Below are 15,144 nucleotides of genomic sequence, written 5' to 3' on the forward strand. Positions count from 1 at the left end.
AGCTACATCCGCCGCACCAGCGCCTCCCTCAGCCTCCCCTCGCTTGTCGCACCACCTTCCCTGATCCTTTCAGCATCCTATAAGCTCCACAAGTTTCCCGGTCACTCAATTTACCCCCATCTCTTAAAACATCCTACACATAACCACCCAGAATGCCAGCCCAAAATCTCCGACCGTGCAAAGTCCTCATCGCCGGGGGCGGCATCAGCGGGCTCACCCTGGCGCTGTCGCTGGAGAAGCACGGCATCGATTACCTGCTCCTCGAGGCATACCCGGACTTGGCCCCGCGACGCGGCGGCGGCATCGCCGTGATGCCGAACGGCGCGCGCATTCTAGACCAACTGGGCTGTTACGAGGACCTCTACCGGCGCGCAGGGGACAGTGCGGCGTCTCGGCTGTATCTCCGCGGGCCCGACGGCCAAGTCCTGGCCACCGTCGATCACATTGACAAAGGCTTGACAGAGAGGTAGTCTTCCCACCTCGGGACTTTTCTACTCAGTATATCTCAAATCTGCTCCAGATTTCATCTACTAAATGTGAACACTCGCACAGACACGGCTACCCAATCATCTGGGCCGACCGCCACCACCTCCTACGCACGCTCCACGACCACATCGCCGACGAATCCAGACTCCTCCCGAATAAACGCATCACCAGCGTGCACCATTCTCCCGGGGCCGTCGAAGTCACCACCGCCGACGGCAGCACGTACCGAGGCGACATCCTCGTCGGCGCGGACGGAACCCACTCGACCGTGCGGCGGGCGATCGTCGCGCGGGCCACCGAGCAAGGCCTAGGGAAGGAGTACTCCGAAGAAGAGCGTAGGCGTCCCCCTCCCTCAGCATCGTTCCTCAATTCTGATCACCAGGGATGAAGAAATCCCCTCCACCTACGACTGCATCTTCGGCCTCTCGCCTTACCACCCAGGTCTCTCGCAGCAAGAAGAAGAGAGCACCCTCCAATTCATCCTAGGCGACCACCAGTCCTACATCGTGGGCACCTCCCGCCCCGCCAACCGCACCTGGTGGTTCCTCGCCATGAATCGGGGCGCCATCCGCCACGGGGCAGAGATTCCGAAGTACGATGCCGCAGATAAGGAGCGGGTGCTCCGCGCGCATGCAAACGATCAGATTACCCCGACTGTTACGTTAGGGGATCTACTGGATGCCGGCCCGGTGGAGACGGTCTACACGCCCCTGCGGGAGTGGGTGTACTCGCGATGGCACCTGGGGAGGATGGGGGTGGTCGGGGATGCGGCGCATAAGGTAGGCTTTCTCTTCTCTTGGCACTCTGATTGAAAGGTGTGTGGTGAATGGGGTTGGAGTGGGCTAATGAAGATACTGTTGGGTATTGGGGGTTAGATGACGACGGTGCTCGCGCAAGGCGGCAACCAAGCTTTCGAAAGCGCGGCCGCGATGACGAATAGTCTGGTGAAAGTGCTGGCAAATGGGAAATCTGGGAGAATGACGGACGGCGAGATTGAGGCGATGTTCGAGGAGGTGCAGGTAGGACGTGCCCCGAGAGCCACAGAAATGATGGAGGCGTCCGGCAAGAAGCAGCGGGCGGATGCGATGGAGACGCCGGAGCTGAAGCATTTCTCGGTGAATGTGTTTCCGAAGATCATGGCGGAGGGGGCGTTTCGGCGGTGGAAGGAGTATTTGGTCGGGGCAGTCTCGCTGCGCGGGTTGCCGACTCCGTGTCGAAAGAGAGCGGTGCCATTCGATGATGAGGTGGAGTGTGGGGGTAAGGGGCTGGGGAGGGTGGTGGCTAAGTTGTAGAGGTGAATTGGATGGGTCTAGGTGTTGGGCTGGGCTGTTGTGGTCCGATGGGTTGTCGTCGATGAGATGTGGATAATGGCGGGGTACTGGTAGGGTTGGGGGCATCAGGTGATCCTCTTCATCATGAAGCATGACCGATGTCTCGAGGATTGACTATGTCTAGACTCTCGATACTCAGTGCTGGAATGGTTCCTGATCCATATTGACTTTCATTGAAGCCTAAAGCTTATTCCGGGTCGTGACGTCATGAATCCCCAACCCCGTCTGCTTGCAAATCTTCTTTGTCCTCATTTGACAGACTTCTGTAACCTCATCTCACCTCATTGCATACCGAGATGTTGCACCACCACACAAACCAATGAGCACCCCGCTGTTCGTGGCCGAGGAAGTGCTGTGCACCTACCCCATCAGCACAGTGTACGACTCGTGCCCACGCTACCTGTTCTATGCTCTCCTGCTAGCCACCTGCGTGACCCGGTGGACGGGATGGCTCTCCGACGTCTTCCTTGGAGCCGCGGCGACCTACGCGGGAACCGCAGCCCTGGAGGCCTTCATCCTGGTCTCAAGCCCAGCGCAAGATGCTCCAGCGAACCCAGTAACCCTCCCCTACATCTCACCCAACGACACAGCCCTCCTAGCCAGCCTGACCCCGTCCTTCCCCAGCCTGATCACCAACACCACCACCCTCCCCATAACCCCGGCCACCATCGACCTGGACGCCGACGCCGTCCTCGCGATTGTAGTAACCGCCTACCTGATCTTCCTGCCCCTGCAAACCTGGTCCCGGGCGTTCACGCACTCCCGCGCGCGCTTCATCCTCTTCTCCCTCTGGCACGCCCTCATGCTGGCGGGCACGATCAGCGCCCTGATCTACTGGCCGCGCGTGCGCAACACGCCCACGCAGTACGCCTTCTGCGCGCCGGACTACTTCCCGCCGGAGGACACGGTGTCCAGCGACGGGTGGCAGGCGTGGCAGCGGCGGACACCCTCGTGGAACAGCAGCGTGTGGGCGATCTTCAGCAACACCACGCTCTTCAACTCGCTGCCGACGGTGTGCTACTACCCGTGCTTCAACACGACGCAGCCGCTGCGCCAGCAGTCCGCGCTCGAGGCCTCCGTCGCCGACAGCGCGGCCGCCCACACCGCGCGCTCCGCCTTCTGGTCGCGCATCCTCTACTCCGAGCGCTACATCTACAGCCTCATCGGGCTGACACTGGTCGTCAACGTCGTTCTCTTGTTGTTCCGGTGTCTGCCGTACCGCTCGCGCATCCCCTCGTCGCGGGTGCGCACCATCTGGCGCGAGCGTACAGCCATCGCGCAGGGGTTCCGCGCGGACTGGTTCGCGGTGGTGCATCCGGCTTCGTTCACAGACCCCAAACACATGACCACCCCCACTACCGGGTATCACGCCTCGATTGGGAAAGCCAAGGCACGCGAGAAGCGAGGAAGCGACAGCATCCTCGAGAAAACGCGCGCCACCCTCGCGACCGCCACCGCGACCCCGCACACCATCACCTGCCTCCTGCACCTGCACACGCTCGGCTCCCTGGTGCGGCTGCTGCTGGACCTGTGCATCCTCTTCGCCGTCGGGTTCAGCATCGTCATCAGCCCGCTGACCGTGCTGGCCTTCGTCGCCTGGATCGAGTACTACATCCACGAGGACGGGCCGGCCCAGGAGACGCCCAAGCAGGTCGGCCAGTGGGCGCCCCTGGCGTCCATCGGGTTTCTGGTGGTGTCGGCGGGGATCCTCAAGTTGAAGGTGTGGGTCGCGCCGCGGCGGGAGATCGAGTGGGAGATCGAGCAGGTCCGGGGACGGCTGAAGCGGTTGGAGGGGATGATTGTTTAGGTCTTAGGTTCTAGCTTTCTCTACTGGTGAATTGACGCACACGGGGACTTTTGTAGTGCAGAGAGCTGATTAATGAGTGAGGTGGAGTGCACGCTAGAGCGCTCGCCTTGTCTGTATTATAATATCCTATCTTTTTACGAAAAAAGGACTCAGTAGCATAACCCTAACCACCGCCCGCAATCTCCCCCTCCAACCGATCCGCCAAATCCATCAGTTCCCGGGGTTCCATCCCCAGCCCGATCGTCGAGTGGATCGCCAGATACTCCCATTCCCAGTCTGTGGTTGGATCGTGCACGTCCAGCCCACCACCACCTCCTCCTCCCGCCTCCGCAACGCCAGGTTCATGAACCTCCTGTCCCCCCTGCCGCTCCATCTCCCCAGGCATATCACCACCACCACCAGCGAAAGGCGTGATCGGCCCCATCATCACACGCAGATTCTCCAGCTCGGCGCGCCGCATCGGCGCCGCCAGGTTCCCCCGGGCGACGATCTTCTCGAGCACGCAGTCGATGTGCTCGGCCCAAGGGCTTTCGGCGGGGATCAGGGCCGGCGCGATGGCCTGGATGACGTAGAGGATGAAGGCGGAGGCGAAGGCGTCTTCGATCTGGAAGGGGAGGAAGGATTCTTTCGCACTCGTGTTAGTATGAGCCCCTGGTGTGAGGGTTGGTTGGGTTGAGGGGTTGGGGGATACCGATTAGATCCTCGTCCGCGAGCGTCCGGAGAGTCTGCAAGACCGTCAGCGCGGACTCGACGCAGCACTGGAGCAGCGAGGAGACAGTGGCGGAGAGGCCGATGGCGGCGCGGGATGGGGCCCGCTCGATGTGCGTGTGCAGCGCGCACATGACTAGGGGTCGGGTGGTGAGGACGATGCTCTTGCATTCTTGGTCAGTGTCTTTTTCGGTGGGGTGCTTGATTTGCGAGGGAAGATTTGCTGGGTGAAAAGGTGGGGAGTGTACATGGTGATACCCCAGGACCAACCGCGTCGCTGTCCGCGACGCCCGGCTCAATGCCGCGGGGAACTCGGCGTTCAGGAACCCGGTGAGATCCTGCGAGAGCTCGGCCAGGTTCCGCAGGATGGCCTGCGTGTCTTTGATCAGGGTGCCGGTGGAGTCGGGGCCCACGCCGTAGACCGCTAGAGATTTCATTGGTCAGGTAACGGAGAGGAATGAAGAGGGCTGGGAGTGCATGTACTCGTTAGAATCCTCGCATTGAGTCTGGCGAGGCGCACGTGGAAGGTGATCGTCTTCTCGTCCACCGAGCCATCGCTGTACAGCCGCACGGTGATGTCCTCGTCGCGGATGGAGCTGGGCGCCCCGATCAGGGCGGCGAACTCCCGGTCCAGCATGTAGACGATCCAGAAGATGGTCCGGCAGCGGTGCGAGAATTCCGCCCCGTCCAGCTCCTCCGGCACGTGGCGGTGGATGCCTTCGATGATGCAGAAGCGGAGGGCGAAGCCGATCTTTATCTGTCAGCTGATGGCACATTGTCGGGTGAACGGGGAAGGGGGGAAACACACGTGCTGAAATGCGGCGACGCGCATATCGATCGACTGGAAGTACAACGCCGCGAGGGTCAGGGTGCGGATGCACTGCAGCGGATCGGGATACGTCCCCGACAAGTCCGGCATCAGGGACATCGCGCGCGCGGCGTACTGATACCCCGACGGCGGCGCGTTCGGCGGGTGATTCTGTGCCAGGAAGGCTTTTCCGAAAGCGAGGACCAGCAGATACTGTGCGTACCACAGACGCATTGATACAACTTTCGTGGCGGGATCGGTGTAGAAGTCATGCAGGTGGCGGAGGAAGGAAGGGCTGTCGATGATGTAAAACAGTGTCCCCAGGTAGTACTTGACGGTGTGGAAGAGATACAGCCCGTAGTCGATCGGGGGTAGGTGGCATACTTCCGGTGTCTCGTCCATGGGCAGAGATCGCCATTTCAGGGCAAACGCTGAGGCGTCGACGTTCCATGGGTCCGGGGGACAGTTGGCGTCGGGGACATGCTTGCCTAGCAGGGAGAGCACGCGGCGACAGAAGGACCAGGAAGATGTAGGGCCCATATACCCTATCCTGTGTTAACGCTACTTGCTCAAATCGTGTGGGGGCAGCTCACAGAATCTTCCGTCCGGGGACTGCGCAAATGAGTATTCTACCAGAGGATTTTTCGAAAATGTCGACCGCAGTCCATCTCTTTCTGGTTGGGAATCATGCTCCGATGGGGCTGCCGACAGTGTCAATACGAAGAGTTCAGGAAGGAAGAGACGACCTACGGTTGGCCTCGACATGTGATTGAAAGCCTGAATACCCCTCTTGTTGCTCCAGAAGCGATGGATGCGAAAAGACAAATGAGTCTCCGTCTTCGGTCGAGTTGCGTACATCAGTGTATCGCACAGCTGCAGCCGCACTGTGGCGACGCTCGAGATGACGGAGGTAGCTGCATGCGCGCCATCAGCCACAAATTAAAAGATAGAGTTGTAGCTGCCAGGTCACCTCTCTGGCACCGAGACCCTTGCCTCCTCCACTGCAAAGTGGCAAGGTTTCTTGGTCCGAGCACAGCGCGTACAGGGATTTGTCCCGGAGCACTTGACCTTCATGGAACGACATCGTACGCAGCTTAACTGAATTAGTTCATATCTTCGCCTGACACAATAGCTAGACTCACGCCTTCTGACATTTCTTGTAGACCCTCGATTGCTCTGAATTGCGAAGAGACATGTCGATAAGAACGTATCGGAGGTTGGTTCCGATCAGTAGATGCGCGGAGAGAAAAAGTCGGACGAGGTCGGCGCCTGAGGCCGAGAGCAGATTGCTGACTAATGCATGAGGGCGATGGCTGGTTCTACTACATAAAACAAAACAAGACCAAGAATAACTACGTGGAAAGACACGAGACTAGCTGGAAGATGAACAATAGAACTATACGCTAATTTGACATCTGCTTATCTTTGGGATACCAAGTGCACTGAAGCGCTTATCATACGGAGCCCCGATCTCGGAGCGGTCATCCGAGACCCCGCCGGAGATTCCATCAACATTCACAATTCTGCCACTTCCCTTGATGATTCATTCACCCAACCATCCGATACACAACACCCCAGCACATACACAAAATGGCTCCTCAATCAACACTAGCAATCATCGGATGCGGTACGAGACAGCCCCTCACCCCAACCTATGCACCAAATAAAACTAACCCTGTTGAACAACCAGGAAACATGGGCTCCGCCATCCTAAGCGGGATCCTCGACGCCACGCGCGCCGACCCGACCACCAGCCCATTCGGGCGCATCATCGCCTGCACCAAGACCGAGCAGTCGGCCAGCCGACTGCGCGAGCAGTATGCCCAGGACCGCGCGCGGGTGGAGGTTCGCGCCGACGCGAACCTGGCCACCGTGCGTGAGGCCGACTACGTCATGCTCGGGTGCAAGCCGTACCTGGTCGAGGCGGTTATCGCGGCCGACGGGATGGCCGACGCCCTGGCGGAGAAGTTCATCATCAGCGTGATCGCGGGCAAGACCCCGGCCGTGCTGGCGGGGTATATCACCGAGTATGCCAGTGCCGAGGTCAAGGCGTCTGCGCGGCCGTCCGTGGCGCGGGCGATTCCCAACGTGGCGGCCAGTGTGCGCGAGTCGATGACCGTCGTCGAACTGCCGGCGGAGTGTGCGGCGGCGAATCGCGAGGTGGTGGAGTGGATGTTCGCGCAGCTGGGGCAGGTGAAAGTGGTCGCGCCGGAGCTGTTTGATCTGGGGTCGATGCTGGTCGCTGCGCTGGCCCCGCTGTCTGTCGCGGTGGACGGGATCCTGGATGGCTGCGTGGCGGAGGGGATGCGGCGGGCGGAGGCCTCGGAGATGACGGCGCAGTGTCTGCTGGGGTTGGCGCAGTTGCTCAAGGGTGGGGTCCATCCGGCGGTGCTGCGCGAGAGCATCTCCTCGCCCCGCGGGTGCACGATTCAGAGTCTGTTGACGGTGGAGAAGGCCGGGGTGCGCAGTGCGTTCGCGGAGGCGATTATCAACGGGACGCGGCATTTGCATGACTTACAGAAGAAGCAATAGAGAAGACATAGATCGATCAGATTCAATAGACGTAATACGGATATCATTAGACCGAACATCGTCGGTCTGTAGGCCCTAATCTCATTATGTGATCTGATGGGGCCATATCTAATTGTAGCGTGCAGTGTACTGTATATGATTTTATAGCATCTGCACTGTCCCTGATCCAGCAGACGCATTAGAACTCAAAAACCACGGGTTGAGAAATTCAATTTCCTCATCAAACGCAGTCTCATGCTCCTCACAGGAATCTCCAAACTCAACACTCAAACCAAGCCTTACTCCTACTACCTCAGAGACAATCACCCCAACTCACTGCCACCATATCAACCGCGCCCTACTCCTTATTCAACGGCTCCCGAACCGCCGAAATATACTACCACCACGAATCAGCCACACAATCATCACAACCCCCAACAAAAACCAAGGAAGAACATACCGGGATGACCTGCGCCTTCTCCAAGTCCCACACGCCACTCTTGGCATAAATATCATTGTTGATCAGCTCATGCACCTCCTCCACCGTCTCCCCAGTCACCACGATCATGCTTCCCTTGAAGGAGAGGGGCTTGCCCTCTTCCGGGTGGGAGTCGACCATCGCGCCTGCAGCCAAAGTTCAATACATACAGACCTTAATTCGAGAAGGTATCGCTAGTCGCGCGTGCTGGGTCTACAGGTAACGGGGTAGGGACACACTTACCGCCGACGACCATCTTTCCCGCCTCGATGAGGGGTTTGAGTTCCGCGTAGTGCATTCTATTACCCCGAGTTAGTGGTGGGGCAGAGGAATTGGGGGGCAGGAAGACGTACGGCCGGACTTGCAGGCGGAGGTCGAGGACGTTGGGCTTGTCGGGGAGGATGCAGAGCCATTCTTTCTTCTTGGGGGGAGCGGTGGCTAGGGTGCGGTGGGGGAGGTGGCGATGAAGCAGAGGGGAGGAGAGGGAGGAGAAGGATTTGGTGAGGCGGAGGAGGGACATGTTGGCTTATGGGAGGTATGGGATGGGGAAAGGTTAATGGTTGGAATTGAGGTTATACACTGCTGGTGATATACAGTATAGTATAGAAGTGTGGGTGGGTGGGTGGGATGAAGTGTTGATCAACACCGACGCGTGGGCGAAAAAACGCGGGGAAACAAAACCCGGCCGAGGAAGGAGCTTCCGATTGTCGGAGGCGCGGTCCGATGCGGCGGAGGTACGTGGGTGTGGCTGTCACCATTTTTCCCCTTTTGGCGATATTTTTGGTCTTCAAGAACTAACTTCTGTGATAATTATGTCTGCAATTGCGTTTGGAAACTATAATCGAAAGCCTTTTCCGGGCAATCACTCGTTCTTCTTCACTGATACTGTACGTTTTAATGTTGTCAAGACAGTATGTACTCGGTTTTCTATGAAAATCCATAAGCATAACAACACTGAAAATCTAAACGCCACATCTAATCCCATGGTATCATGAATCTAGTTTCCATCGTCCTCATTCCTCCGCTCCAACTCCCTCAACAGCTCACTCTTCTCCACCTCCGCCCCCCACTTCGTCCGCGGCCGCTCAAACGTCGACGTGATGCGCCCATACGCCACACCCCCCAATTGCGCCACGGGCCTCAACTTCTCCAGATCAATGTGACTGCCCTCCGCATCGAGCGCCCCCTCCTCCACCCAGAACCGCGTCGCCTTGATCAACACCACCGCCGACACACTCATCCCGGGGCTGTGGGCCGCGAACTCCTTGATCTCCAGCACCCGTCCCTCGATCGAGAAGACCGACTCGCGGACGCGCGACGGCGTTACAGTGGCGCTGGGCGCCTCGGTCAGCCCGCTGACCTCCCACTCCGACACGCCGTAGGGGGCGTCGATGGCGGTGGCGTTGACCGCCTCGATCATCCCCTCGGAGACGGTGTTGATGACGCACTCGCCCGTCGCCTGCAGGTTGCGGTACGTGTCCTTGGCGCGGCCCGGCCGCGAGGAAAAGCCCACGACGAACAGCGGCGGGTCGTGGTCGACCACCTGGAAGTAGCTGAAGGGCGCCAGGTTCTTGGTGGTGCCGTCGGCGGAGACGGTGCTCAGGAAGCCCACGGGCCGCGGCGCGATGCCCGACACCAGCAGGCGGTAGTTGTTGATCGCCGGGCGGGAGGCGGCGTACGGATCGATCTCGCGGTGGGTTTTGCCGGCGCTGGCGCCGTTGTCTGGCACGCCTTGGCCGTAGGTCCAGCTGGGGTAGGGGGATTGGGTCACCTCGATTGCCGGGGAGGTGTGGTCGAAGGGTGGGCGGCTGGCTTCGGTTTGTGCGAAGTTGGAGATGTCTTGCACGATTTTGTAGTTGGCTTGCGCCGCTTTGGTGGCTGCTGCTGCTTCTTCACCCGGGGAGGATGAAGGAGCTGGGGCAGAGGGGGTTGCTGCTGCTGCTGCTGCTGCTGCTGAGGAATTCATTCGCAAATGGGTGAAGGGACGAAGGGCTGGCGTCCCAGTGAGGTGCATCGGTCTGGTTGTTTGGTTAGTGGGTGTTATGCTGGGTATCTGGGGACAGGATACTGACCTTGACGTGATGAGTCGACTGACTCTCTTTGCCGCTGTGGCCATTGAGCGGGTTCGTTTGGTGGTGATGATTCACAGAATCCTATCCAGCGGGTAGTGTCACTTGCAACGAAGCCCGCCTGGAAGGGGACCTGGGAAATGCTGCTTAAATTGCGAAATGATTGTTCAAGAAGCCAAGCCAACTGAAAGAGGAATTTCTCCATTTGCCTCCAATTGCCTAGAAACCCGAGTCGGCGGGTGGGGCCGATCCCCCAGCCTTAGGCACCTCCATCGGCACACGGCATCGGGGAAAGACCCCGATGCCGATCGGCTCATCAGTTACTCTAACTTATAGATAAGCAAAGCTAAAGGTTCTGTGCTCTTTTTTTCTGAACTGTGAAAGTGTAATGGACTAACTGAATGCCCAGCTAAACATATAACCCCTTCCACTGCCCAATCTCTGCATACCCACTAGTCAAGTAAAATGTTCCGTCGCGCCATCTCTACCTCCCTTGCCACCACCTCTCGAATGCCCCTCCGAGCGTCTATCCACCCCGGACGCTGCAACAGCAACATGCTCCCTCTCCAAGCGACCCGGGAAAAGACCACGATCTCGAGTATCTACACTGACAAATGCTATGCGCGTGAGTCCGACCACCACACTACTATCCAGCCCTTACATAGCTCAACTATACTAACCGTGTAATCCCAGCCTTCGCCCACTATGTACGTCCCCGGCATAGTCTATCAGGAACAAGCACTGCTAGTTAGTGCCCGTGCTGATCTGCACACAATTGATAAGTCTCAAGCCATCAAAGCCGGTAACCACGTCTGGCTCTCCGGCCAGATCCCGGCCGACGCCCAAGGGAACCTGATCAAGGGGTCTGTGACGGAGAAAACCCAGGCCATCATCCAGAACACGGAGGCTATCCTCCAGGAGGCGGGCTCCGGGCTGGATCGGGTGGCTAAGGTTGTGGTGGGTTGTGGACCTTGAACCCTCCTTCTTTTTTTGGGGGTATACTTTTTATGATGTACCTGTCTGACTGAATATGACAGGTATACGTGACGGATGCAAGCATCATGCCTGAATTCGCCAAGGTGTATGACCCGGCGTTCCCCCATCGGCCGGCCCGTTCGATGGTGGAGGTGTCCAAGTTGCCGGCCGGGGTGGATATTCAGGTGGATTTCTTCGCGGTGGTTTAAGGCGACTTAGAGATCAGCAAGAGTACGTTTCCATGGGATGGGGAGATGAAAGCATTGGGCAGATGGATGGATGAATTATGTGTCTGATGTACTCGGGGAATCATCCTTCGATGGCTATGTAGTATACTTAGCATATATGAAGAGAGGCTTCCCGCCTCAGAACGGCCCTTTGGCGGGTGTGTATGTATCAAGGTAGTTATTTCTCGAGGATAGCCTGGAATCAATCACCCGTCGTTCTCATGCTCCCCAGTATACCAGCGTATACCAAGCATTTGCCCCCTGAAACAAAAAAAAATGAAATGAAACCAAAAGAACAAAGAGATAAAGGAACAAGAACGTATATCCTGAGAGTGACATGACATGTAAGAAAGCTAGAAACACCCTGCCGATGGGCCAAGAACGAGAGCAAAAAGTTCCACTCCAGCATCCGCCAGCTTGTACGCTACGTACTTGTGCTACACGAGTTTACAGCAACAGCAGGTAGGAATTTCTTCATCACATGGCACAGAAAATGCATTGAGTTGCCGATAGGTTTCTCTCTCTTCTATCAACGAACACAGGATATCTATATACCAATATACCATCTAAGAAGGTTCATCCCCATGACTGACCAAAAAGCAAGTGCCATGCATGCCGTAGGCGGAGTCGTTCATAAAAAAACACATTGTTCCCATCACCATTCCCAAGAAAAAGAAAGCAATAGCCAATGCGGAGAATCTTTGTGTTATCAGCAACATAACCAAAATCAAAAAAAGAAAAAGACATCAAACATTGAAGGGGGCTTATTCCACGTGAAAGTGAAAACCCTTCGGGGTAATCGATTGCGAAAATTCCAAAGCAACACGGCCCCGACTATACATGTATACATGTGGGGAGAGGGAGGGGTATCTGGTGATTATTTCTTTTGTTTGTGAGAGAAGCAGGAATCTTCATGTTTAGTAGGTCTCCTTGCGCTCCTGGCTCTCGCCACTGCTGAGGGCCAGCTCGGCCTTCTCGGACTCGTGGGCTACCTGGTGGGAGGGGACGTCCAGACCGACCTCGGCGGACATCTGGGCGATCTGGGCGGGGGTGAGCTTGGGGAGCTCGTTGGCGACCTGGTAGGGCCACTTCTTCTCCATGTGGGCCTTGGCGAAGATGATGTCGATCTCCTCGAGGTCGCGACCGGCGGTCTCGGCGTAGAAGTACCAGGCGAAGGGGATGGCGACGAAGTTGATCAGGGCGAAGAACAGGTAGATACCCCACGAGCTGGAGGAGGAGAAGACGGGCGTGAACATGACAACGGCGAAGTTACAGATCCAGTTGGTGCAGGTCGAGGCGGCGGCAGCCATGGTACGGGTGCGCAGGGGGTTGATCTCGGGGGGGTAGATCCAGGGCAGGGGCAGGGTCGTGAAGGCGAAGAAGACGATGAAGAGGAAGATACCCACGACCGCACCCTTGGAGTTGGACGTGGTGTCGTCGATCAGGCAGCCCATGGTGATGATGAAACTCAAGCCCTGGCCCAAGAAACCGATGAGGAACAGGTTGCGGCGACCGACCTTCTCGATCATGAAGAAGGAGGGGATGGTGGCCAGCGCGTAGACGGTGGCGAAGACACCACCCAGCACCAGGGAGAGACGGTGCTCCATCTGCAGGTTGGTCTCGAACAGCAGGGTCGAGTAGTAGATGGCAGCATTGCAACCAGTGAACTGCTGGAAGAACTGGCCCGAGCATCCGATCATCATGCGCTGGAACTCCTGGGTCTTGCCGAAGGTGAACAGTGTCTTGAAGCTGGCCTTGTTGTCCTGGGTGGCCTTGAGATCCGCCTTCATGAGGTTGTAGTCCGCCAAGACCTCGTCGGAGTCGGGGGAGAGGTCGTTCAGCGCGGCCAACACCTCGCGCGCCTCCTGGTCGTGACCGCGCATGACGAACCAGCGAGGGGACTCGGGGAGCATCAGGGCACCGACGGTGACCAGCACGGCGAAGATGATCTGGAAGGCAACAGGGAAGCGCCACTGCACCGAGGTGTCGACATACGAGAGACCGAAATCGAGCCAGTAGGCGACGAAAGTACCGACGGCGATGATGGCACCCTCGAAGCAGACCAGGAAACCACGGTTGTGGGCTTTCGAGCATTCCGACTGCCAGACGGGGATGGTGGCAGTGTCCATGCCGTTACCCAGGCCCGAGATGACACGACCCACGACGAACTGGCCCAGACCCCATTTGTCTCCGTAGGAGGCAGTGGAGATGACCGCGCCAACAGTCATGATGACACCACCCGCAACCAACAGAGGAGTCCGACCAATGCGCTCACCGAAGCAGAGAGTGAAGATGGCACCGAAGAAACAACCGATCTCGTAGCAGGCGGTGACAGCACCACGAAGGACAGAGACGTGGTTCTCATCCTTGCCAGCGCCGGTAGCCAGGGCAGGAAACTCAGACGTAAACTGATCACCCGAGATGATACCGGACATCAGACCCTGATCATAACCGAAAAGTGAGAAACCGAGGACGGAGACGATGGTGATGGCCAAGCGGAGCTTGCGGCCCCGCAAGCCACATGTTGTTGTCCACATGTTGACTTAAGGCGATCGATCTTCTTCTTTCAGAACGGATACCAATCGATGATGAAGAATGTTGGTATGCGTGACAGGTGAAAGAAAGGGAGAGAAGGGGAAAGGAGGGGGGGGGGGAAAGGTGGAGAGAGGTAAGGGATGGAGGTTTGACAAGAAGGAAGGGATCTCCCAACCAGGGCAAGGACAGCAGCAGCAGGGTTTATGTATGTTTCGCGATGCTACAGAAATGCTAGAAATGCTCGAAATGCTCAAAATGCTCGAAATGCTTGCTAATGCCGAGAGAACATAAGACTTAGTCGGAAAGTGGTATAGGGCATGTGTCGCGAGCCGCCAAGGGGGCCAAGAGGGCCAAGAGGGTTTAGAGGGGGACCACTGGGGCCATTCACACCTTTTCAACACCAATAAGATCTTTTGGGGCCCCGCGAAAAAAAAGCTCAGTTCGGGGTTCACGGCGCCATTGACGTCAGGGATTCAAACGCGACGCTACGCTGGTTGCGACTGTGCCGCTTGGCACTCGTCTGTGGTTCAGGGCACTGACTGCTCCCGGAAAGAGTAAGATTGCCGACCTTCAGGCTCTCTCTCCAGGTCACGGTTATTGATGAACTTCATGGGGGATTGATGATTGAGTTCCTACTCCCTGCTGATGCGGGGAGGGGAATGTGGAACATTGTTAACCGATCCAGTCACCCATCAGTCAATCAAGATCGAGTCATCTCTCTCGCCAGCAGGGATGACAGCAGTCATCTCCCACATGGCCACGCCTCCCCTCCTTGCCTCCCTCCCTCGCTCTCTCTCTCCATGCGGAGAGATAGCACATGGAGGGAGGGTCGGATTAAACCGGCGTGAGTGGTGGGAAACAGACCACTTGGCCAAGGGACTGAGGATCCACCCCATATGCACCAGGTGAGGATCTTCCCCTCTCTTTGCCCTAACGGGAACCCATTCCCTTCCCCTCCCCCCCATCTTCTGCCATCTCCGTGCTCACCATGTCGAGTCAGTCCATTCAACGACGGTAAAATTCCGAGCGATAATTTCGTGGGCCAAGGGATGCCACTGCCCCGGCCGAGATTACTCGAGTACAATCCTTCGATTCGTTTCAGTTACCGTTCTTGCTTGGTGCTGGCGCTGTTTTAACCGCCGAAACCCGGGTTGCCGCGCCGGGAAGCCAAAGCTTCCTGGCTGACGCCCCGGAAGCCGTCGATCCCAA

General features: G+C 57.6%; 8 protein-coding genes across 8 annotated transcripts; 4 read left to right on the forward strand and 4 right to left on the reverse strand.

Annotated features, from left to right (window-relative positions):
• Nucleotides 1-152: 152 nt before the first annotated feature.
• BO95DRAFT_497968 (FAD-dependent oxidoreductase) lies at nt 153-1,901 on the forward strand (the record flags this gene model as incomplete). The annotated part of the gene is made up of 4 exons (XM_025590905.1): nt 153-466; nt 553-821; nt 877-1,265; nt 1,362-1,901. The coding sequence occupies 4 exons, from the start codon at nt 153-155 to the stop codon at nt 1,776-1,778; spliced, it is 1,389 nt and encodes a 462-aa protein (XP_025447073.1). The 3' UTR covers nt 1,779-1,901.
• Nucleotides 1,821-3,680, forward strand: BO95DRAFT_438358 (uncharacterized protein). Its single transcript, XM_025585495.1, has 2 exons — nt 1,821-1,886; nt 1,942-3,680. The coding sequence occupies exon 2, from the start codon at nt 2,137-2,139 to the stop codon at nt 3,622-3,624; it is 1,488 nt and encodes a 495-aa protein (XP_025447074.1). The 5' UTR covers nt 1,821-1,886; nt 1,942-2,136; the 3' UTR covers nt 3,625-3,680.
• A 28-nt stretch (nt 3,681-3,708) lies between these two features.
• BO95DRAFT_157037 (Zn(II)2Cys6 transcription factor) lies at nt 3,709-6,478 on the reverse strand. The gene is made up of 9 exons (XM_025580692.1): nt 6,283-6,478; nt 6,111-6,233; nt 5,891-6,054; nt 5,734-5,841; nt 5,141-5,685; nt 4,816-5,083; nt 4,581-4,756; nt 4,316-4,496; nt 3,709-4,248 (listed from the first exon to the last, which is right to left on the reverse strand). Exons 1-9 carry the CDS (start codon nt 6,333-6,335, stop codon nt 3,788-3,790), a joined length of 2,079 nt encoding a protein of 692 aa, XP_025447075.1. The 5' UTR covers nt 6,336-6,478; the 3' UTR covers nt 3,709-3,787.
• Nucleotides 6,479-6,524: 46 nt separating this feature from the next.
• BO95DRAFT_379615 (pyrroline-5-carboxylate reductase) lies at nt 6,525-7,609 on the forward strand (the record flags this gene model as incomplete). The annotated part of the gene is made up of 2 exons (XM_025583325.1): nt 6,525-6,767; nt 6,831-7,609. Coding segments are annotated over exons 1-2 (816 nt in total), but the record flags the coding sequence as incomplete, so codon positions are not given.
• Nucleotides 7,610-7,746: 137 nt separating this feature from the next.
• On the reverse strand, nt 7,747-8,746 carry BO95DRAFT_438359 (YciI family protein). Its single transcript, XM_025585496.1, has 4 exons — nt 8,483-8,746; nt 8,373-8,428; nt 8,112-8,275; nt 7,747-8,048 (listed from the first exon to the last, which is right to left on the reverse strand). Exons 1-4 carry the CDS (start codon nt 8,647-8,649, stop codon nt 8,010-8,012), a joined length of 426 nt encoding a protein of 141 aa, XP_025447077.1. The 5' UTR covers nt 8,650-8,746; the 3' UTR covers nt 7,747-8,009.
• A 324-nt stretch (nt 8,747-9,070) lies between these two features.
• Nucleotides 9,071-10,326, reverse strand: BO95DRAFT_510628 (flavin reductase family protein). Its single transcript, XM_025591369.1, has 2 exons — nt 10,202-10,326; nt 9,071-10,147 (listed from the first exon to the last, which is right to left on the reverse strand). Exons 1-2 carry the CDS (start codon nt 10,243-10,245, stop codon nt 9,127-9,129), a joined length of 1,065 nt encoding a protein of 354 aa, XP_025447078.1. The 5' UTR covers nt 10,246-10,326; the 3' UTR covers nt 9,071-9,126.
• Nucleotides 10,327-10,592: 266 nt separating this feature from the next.
• BO95DRAFT_438361 (RidA family protein) lies at nt 10,593-11,549 on the forward strand. Its single transcript, XM_025585497.1, has 4 exons — nt 10,593-10,823; nt 10,892-10,905; nt 10,982-11,155; nt 11,236-11,549. The coding sequence occupies exons 1-4, from the start codon at nt 10,664-10,666 to the stop codon at nt 11,380-11,382; spliced, it is 495 nt and encodes a 164-aa protein (XP_025447079.1). The 5' UTR covers nt 10,593-10,663; the 3' UTR covers nt 11,383-11,549.
• Nucleotides 11,550-11,902: 353 nt separating this feature from the next.
• Nucleotides 11,903-14,073, reverse strand: mfsA (glucose-inactivated glycerol proton symporter STL1). Its single transcript, XM_025585498.1, has one exon. It carries the CDS (start codon nt 13,935-13,937, stop codon nt 12,318-12,320), a length of 1,620 nt encoding a protein of 539 aa, XP_025447080.1. The 5' UTR covers nt 13,938-14,073; the 3' UTR covers nt 11,903-12,317.
• Between the last annotated feature and the right edge of the window lie 1,071 nt (nt 14,074-15,144).

This window comes from Aspergillus brunneoviolaceus, assembly GCF_003184695.1.
Source record: "Aspergillus brunneoviolaceus CBS 621.78 unplaced genomic scaffold BO95scaffold_4, whole genome shotgun sequence".
Taxonomy (NCBI): domain Eukaryota; kingdom Fungi; phylum Ascomycota; class Eurotiomycetes; order Eurotiales; family Aspergillaceae; genus Aspergillus; species Aspergillus brunneoviolaceus.

What these genes read in the sequence shown, in the direction of transcription:
- BO95DRAFT_438358 (XM_025585495.1), top strand. Translation starts at nt 2,137, where the DNA reads ATGAGCACCCCGCTGTTCGTGGCCGAGGAAGTGCTGTGCACCTACCCC.
- BO95DRAFT_438359 (XM_025585496.1), bottom strand. Translation starts at nt 8,649, where the DNA reads ATGTCCCTCCTCCGCCTCACCAAATCCTTCTCCTCCCTCTCCTCCCCT. An exon ending in GGGAAAGATGGTCGTCGGCG is followed by an intron (nt 8,276 to 8,372) that starts GTAAGTGTGTCC and finishes CTTTGGCTGCAG; the next exon opens with GCGCGATGGTCGACTCCCAC. An exon ending in AGAAGGCGCAGGTCATCCCG is followed by an intron (nt 8,049 to 8,111) that starts GTATGTTCTTCC and finishes TCGTGGTGGTAG; the next exon opens with TATATTTCGGCGGTTCGGGA.
- BO95DRAFT_510628 (XM_025591369.1), bottom strand. Translation starts at nt 10,245, where the DNA reads ATGGCCACAGCGGCAAAGAGAGTCAGTCGACTCATCACGTCAAG. An exon ending in AGTCGACTCATCACGTCAAG is followed by an intron (nt 10,148 to 10,201) that starts GTCAGTATCCTG and finishes CCAAACAACCAG; the next exon opens with ACCGATGCACCTCACTGGGA.
- mfsA (XM_025585498.1), bottom strand. Translation starts at nt 13,937, where the DNA reads ATGTGGACAACAACATGTGGCTTGCGGGGCCGCAAGCTCCGCTTGGCC.
- BO95DRAFT_438361 (XM_025585497.1), top strand. Translation starts at nt 10,664, where the DNA reads ATGTTCCGTCGCGCCATCTCTACCTCCCTTGCCACCACCTCTCGAATG. An exon ending in ATCGGGTGGCTAAGGTTGTG is followed by an intron (nt 11,156 to 11,235) that starts GTGGGTTGTGGA and finishes TGAATATGACAG; the next exon opens with GTATACGTGACGGATGCAAG.
- BO95DRAFT_157037 (XM_025580692.1), bottom strand. Translation starts at nt 6,335, where the DNA reads ATGTCTCTTCGCAATTCAGAGCAATCGAGGGTCTACAAGAAATGTCAG. An exon ending in TACAAGAAATGTCAGAAGGC is followed by an intron (nt 6,234 to 6,282) that starts GTGAGTCTAGCT and finishes AATTCAGTTAAG; the next exon opens with CTGCGTACGATGTCGTTCCA. An exon ending in GCGTCGCCGCATTTCAGCAC is followed by an intron (nt 5,084 to 5,140) that starts GTGTGTTTCCCC and finishes TGACAGATAAAG; the next exon opens with ATCGGCTTCGCCCTCCGCTT.